The sequence below is a fragment of the Cyprinodon variegatus genome, unplaced genomic scaffold, assembly GCF_000732505.1.
Source record: "Cyprinodon variegatus isolate N-32 unplaced genomic scaffold, C_variegatus-1.0 Scaffold442, whole genome shotgun sequence".
NCBI classification, from domain to species: domain Eukaryota; kingdom Metazoa; phylum Chordata; class Actinopteri; order Cyprinodontiformes; family Cyprinodontidae; genus Cyprinodon; species Cyprinodon variegatus.
In genome coordinates this window covers 176,656-180,178 of record NW_015150895.1, presented here as the reverse complement: position 1 = coordinate 180,178, position 3,523 = coordinate 176,656, and the positions used below count along the sequence as shown (strand labels likewise).

Sequence of the window (3,523 nt, the reverse complement as noted above, 5' to 3'; positions counted from 1 at the left end):
GTCGCGCATGTGTGTTTAGAGGCGACGCTATGACGCAGACGTGTAAGAAAAAACATGCGGTTAGAGCTTAAAGATGGAAACGCGAAAACGGCGTTTCAAAATCTTCCCACTCTGAAGGCTGAATAAAAAAAAGATCGTTTACAGACCCCCGAAACGCCGGCTTCGTATGGATGAGAGGCTGGTTTGGTGAAATGTTTGTGCGTTTAGGCCAGGGTTCGGCTTCGTGTGGACGGGGCCTCAGTCTATGTCCGTGTCCTGAGCATTAAACCAGGTCTTCCTGTGTCTGCAGGTCCACATGAAGGAAGTGATGTCGGCCGTGTGGATGGAGGGGTTGGACCAGAGCTACCTGAGAGATCAGGTGCTTCATTTGTTCATGTTGAAATCATGATGTCCATCTTCTGTCGTCTTCCTCTGCAGCTTTGAGTAGATCTACATTCCAGTGTGTCTCACATTCAGACCCAAAGCACCTTTCAGACCGCTGCTGGTGTTAATGGTGTATCTGTCCTGTTGGACGGATCCTGTCCTGTTGGACAGAGGACACTCAGCCTGGACCCTGAAGCCGCCTCTGCTCCTCATTAAATGGACCAGAGTTCAGTTCCTCCTTAAGTCTAAACCTCCTCAACTGTGATTAAAATCAAGCTAATCCAGTTTGGACCCGATGGGCAGAACCTCTGGTGTGAATACCAGGCCCAGTCCGACCCAGCTGCTGGAAGCTTATGTTTACAGTAGCAGTGAACCAGGAAGTGAGGTCACACCTGGTCCACCCTCTGTTGCTTAGCAACGCTGCTGCCAGCATGCTACAGCTCAGTTCTCCTGCTGGTTGGTTAAACTGTAGGTTAGTTAACATGGGGGTTTGTTACCCTGTTGGCTGGTTAACATATGGGTTAGTTCATCTTAGTGTTAGTTAATCAGGGGTTAGTTACCCTATGGGTTGGTTAACTTTTGGTTGGTTAATCTGGGGTTAGTTAACCTGGGGGCAATTTAACCCATGGGTTAGTTTATCTTGGGGGGTTTAGTGGACATATGGGTTAGTTAATCTGAGTGTTAGTTACCCTGTGGGTTGGCTCATCTGGGGTTAGTTAACCTGGGGGTTATTTAACCCATAAGTTAGTTAATCTTGGGGTTAGTTAACACGTGGGTTGGTAAACATGTGGGTTAGTTAATCTGAGTGTTAGTTAAACTGGGAGTTAGTTTCCCTGGAGGTTAGTTACAATGTTACAATGCGGGTTGGTTAACATTTTGGTTGGTTAATCTGAGGTTTAGTTAACCTGGTGCCCAGTTAACCTGTGGGCTATTTAACCCATGGGTTAGTTAATCTTTGGGTTAGTTAACATGGGGGTTTGTTACCCTATGGTTTGGTTAACATGTGGGTTAGGTAATCTGAGTGTTAGTTAAACTGGGGGTTTCCCTGGGGGGTTAGTTACTCCTTGGGCTGGTTAACCTTTTGGTTTGGTTAATGTGGGGGCTAGTTAACCTGTGGGTTATTAAACCCATAGGTTGGTTAATCCAGAGGTAAGTTAAATGACAGGTTAGTTAAGATCTTAGGCCCAGCACAGGGCTTTCCTGTCCAATGGGCTCAAAGAGCTTCGTGTAGCTTTGCAAGAAGTGAAAGAAAAAAAAAAGAACCAAGATGCGCTCGGATCTGGATCAGTTAAGTGGGTCAAAGGCCTTTAGTGGGGCGGGTCCACCCTAAAGTGGGCCTGGAGCCGACCCAGTAGCAGCCACCCCAATTTTCAAATGTCATCTTAAGTTTGTGTTTTGGTTTCCACCTTCAGAACCTCAGTAATTTGAAGGTGGTCTGATGTTCTGATGAGGTCCAAGTGGCGCATGACCTAGAAATCAGAACCTCTGATGATGAAGTCTTTAAAGTTGTTGTTTTTGTCTCCTAATCAGACCATGGGAGAGCCTCTCATGAGGGAGGTGATCAGGGAGTTCTGTCAGAAGGTTATGACCGACCGTCCACCACAAGGCGAGGCCATGCTGACCACCTTCAAACCCAGAGGTTACTCTGAGTGTATTGTGATTGTAGGAGGAGAAGATCGAAGGTTAGTAACTGGTTAGTAACTGGTCAGCTGCTATCAGAACCGTGGGGGGAGGAGAACATACCGGACCACCAGGAGCCTCACAGCAGATTAGACTGTCATCAAAAACTGAAGAAATGCTTCATTTAGACCTTCAGTATTTATTTTATTCAGTCATCCCTGCTGACTTCTCACAGTTTTTAAAGACGCCCCTTTTCCTTCCACTTGACCTCCCAGAAATAACCCTAACCTCGCTAAGGATCCATGATGGCCGTCTGTCTGCTGCAGATATCCTGGCTCGGTCCGGTCTGGGCTCCGTTGGGTCGGGCGGCTGCTGTCCTTTGGGCAGACAGTTTCTTTGTCCAAGCTTTTAATGTGTTCAGAAACCAGAGGGCGTTCCTCTGACCCCACTGTCGTTCTGAACAGAACCAGGAAGCCCACGGCGTCGACCCGCTGCATGTGCCCGCTGTACGACACCCACAGGAGGAAGTGGATCGAACTGAAGGAGATGAGTGTAGCTCGAGTCGGCCACGGGGTGGTCGCTGCTGGTCAGTCCTGAATCAGCTGCGGGTGGGGGGGTGTGTGGGAGCGGAGCGGCGGATTAATGGCGCTCTCTCCGTCTGCCAGAGGGGTTCCTGTTCGTGATGGGGGGGACAGATGAAAACAAAACGGTTCTGGACAGTGGAGAGAAATACGACCCAGACTCCAACTCCTGGAGCCCCATCCCCCCGATGCTGCAGGTACCGGTCGCCTCCTTCTGCCGCCACAAGGTGGCAGCATTGGTTGACTTATATCTGCTCCCATGTTCTGGTAAAAACATGTGTTTGTTTCCTGTTTGGTGTTCACAGCCTCGCCAGAACTTTGGCGTGGTGGAGCTGGACGGGCTGATCTACGTTCTGGGAGGGGAGAGTGAGGATGCAGAGCTGACCTCTGTGGAGGTTTTTGACCCACATTTCAGCACCTGGAAGATGCAGACAAGCATGACGATGATCCGGAAGGTAATGGCAGAACTAGGGTCCGTTCAGGCTAACTGGCTCAGTTCCTCACACTGAGGACTGTGCTTTGACTAGGCCACTTTGAAACCTTTAACCAAAATTTTAAATCCCTTCATTGTCCCAAAATGGGGAAAATTTTGACCCATCCCCTTTGGGAGCAGTGGGCTATGATTTTGCAGCGCCCGGGGAGCAGAGTGGGATTAAGGGTTTTGCTCAGGAACCAAGAGGGGAGGTCTGTGAGGATCAAACCGGATACTTACAGCCTTCTCAGAGGACAAATGTCTCTTCTCAGTGCTCTAACCACTAGGCAAACACTCTCCCTGCAAATTAGCTGAATGCTTTAGGATTTGAATACAGTAGGTTGGTTTCCATGGCAAAATTTTTTACAATTCTCTGTTGAATTTGTGTCCCTTTAATTAAGAACGTGGACAGAACCAGAACGGAGATGTTTACAGGCTTTAGAACGTGAACAGAACCAGAACGGAGATGTTTACAGGCTTTAGAACG

General features: G+C 48.6%; 1 protein-coding gene across 1 annotated transcript in view; it reads left to right on the top strand.

Moving 5' to 3' along the window:
• The window catches only part of gan (gigaxonin), a 16,551-nt gene that overhangs the window by 3,566 nt on the left and 9,462 nt on the right, over positions 1 to 3,523 (top strand). Inside the window, exons 5-9 of the mRNA XM_015388931.1 lie at positions 290 to 358; positions 1,894 to 2,045; positions 2,448 to 2,569; positions 2,649 to 2,761; positions 2,870 to 3,019. Coding sequence (XP_015244417.1) covers positions 290 to 358; positions 1,894 to 2,045; positions 2,448 to 2,569; positions 2,649 to 2,761; positions 2,870 to 3,019 — 606 coding nt within the window. The remainder of the gene's footprint in view (positions 1 to 289; positions 359 to 1,893; positions 2,046 to 2,447; positions 2,570 to 2,648; positions 2,762 to 2,869; positions 3,020 to 3,523) is intronic.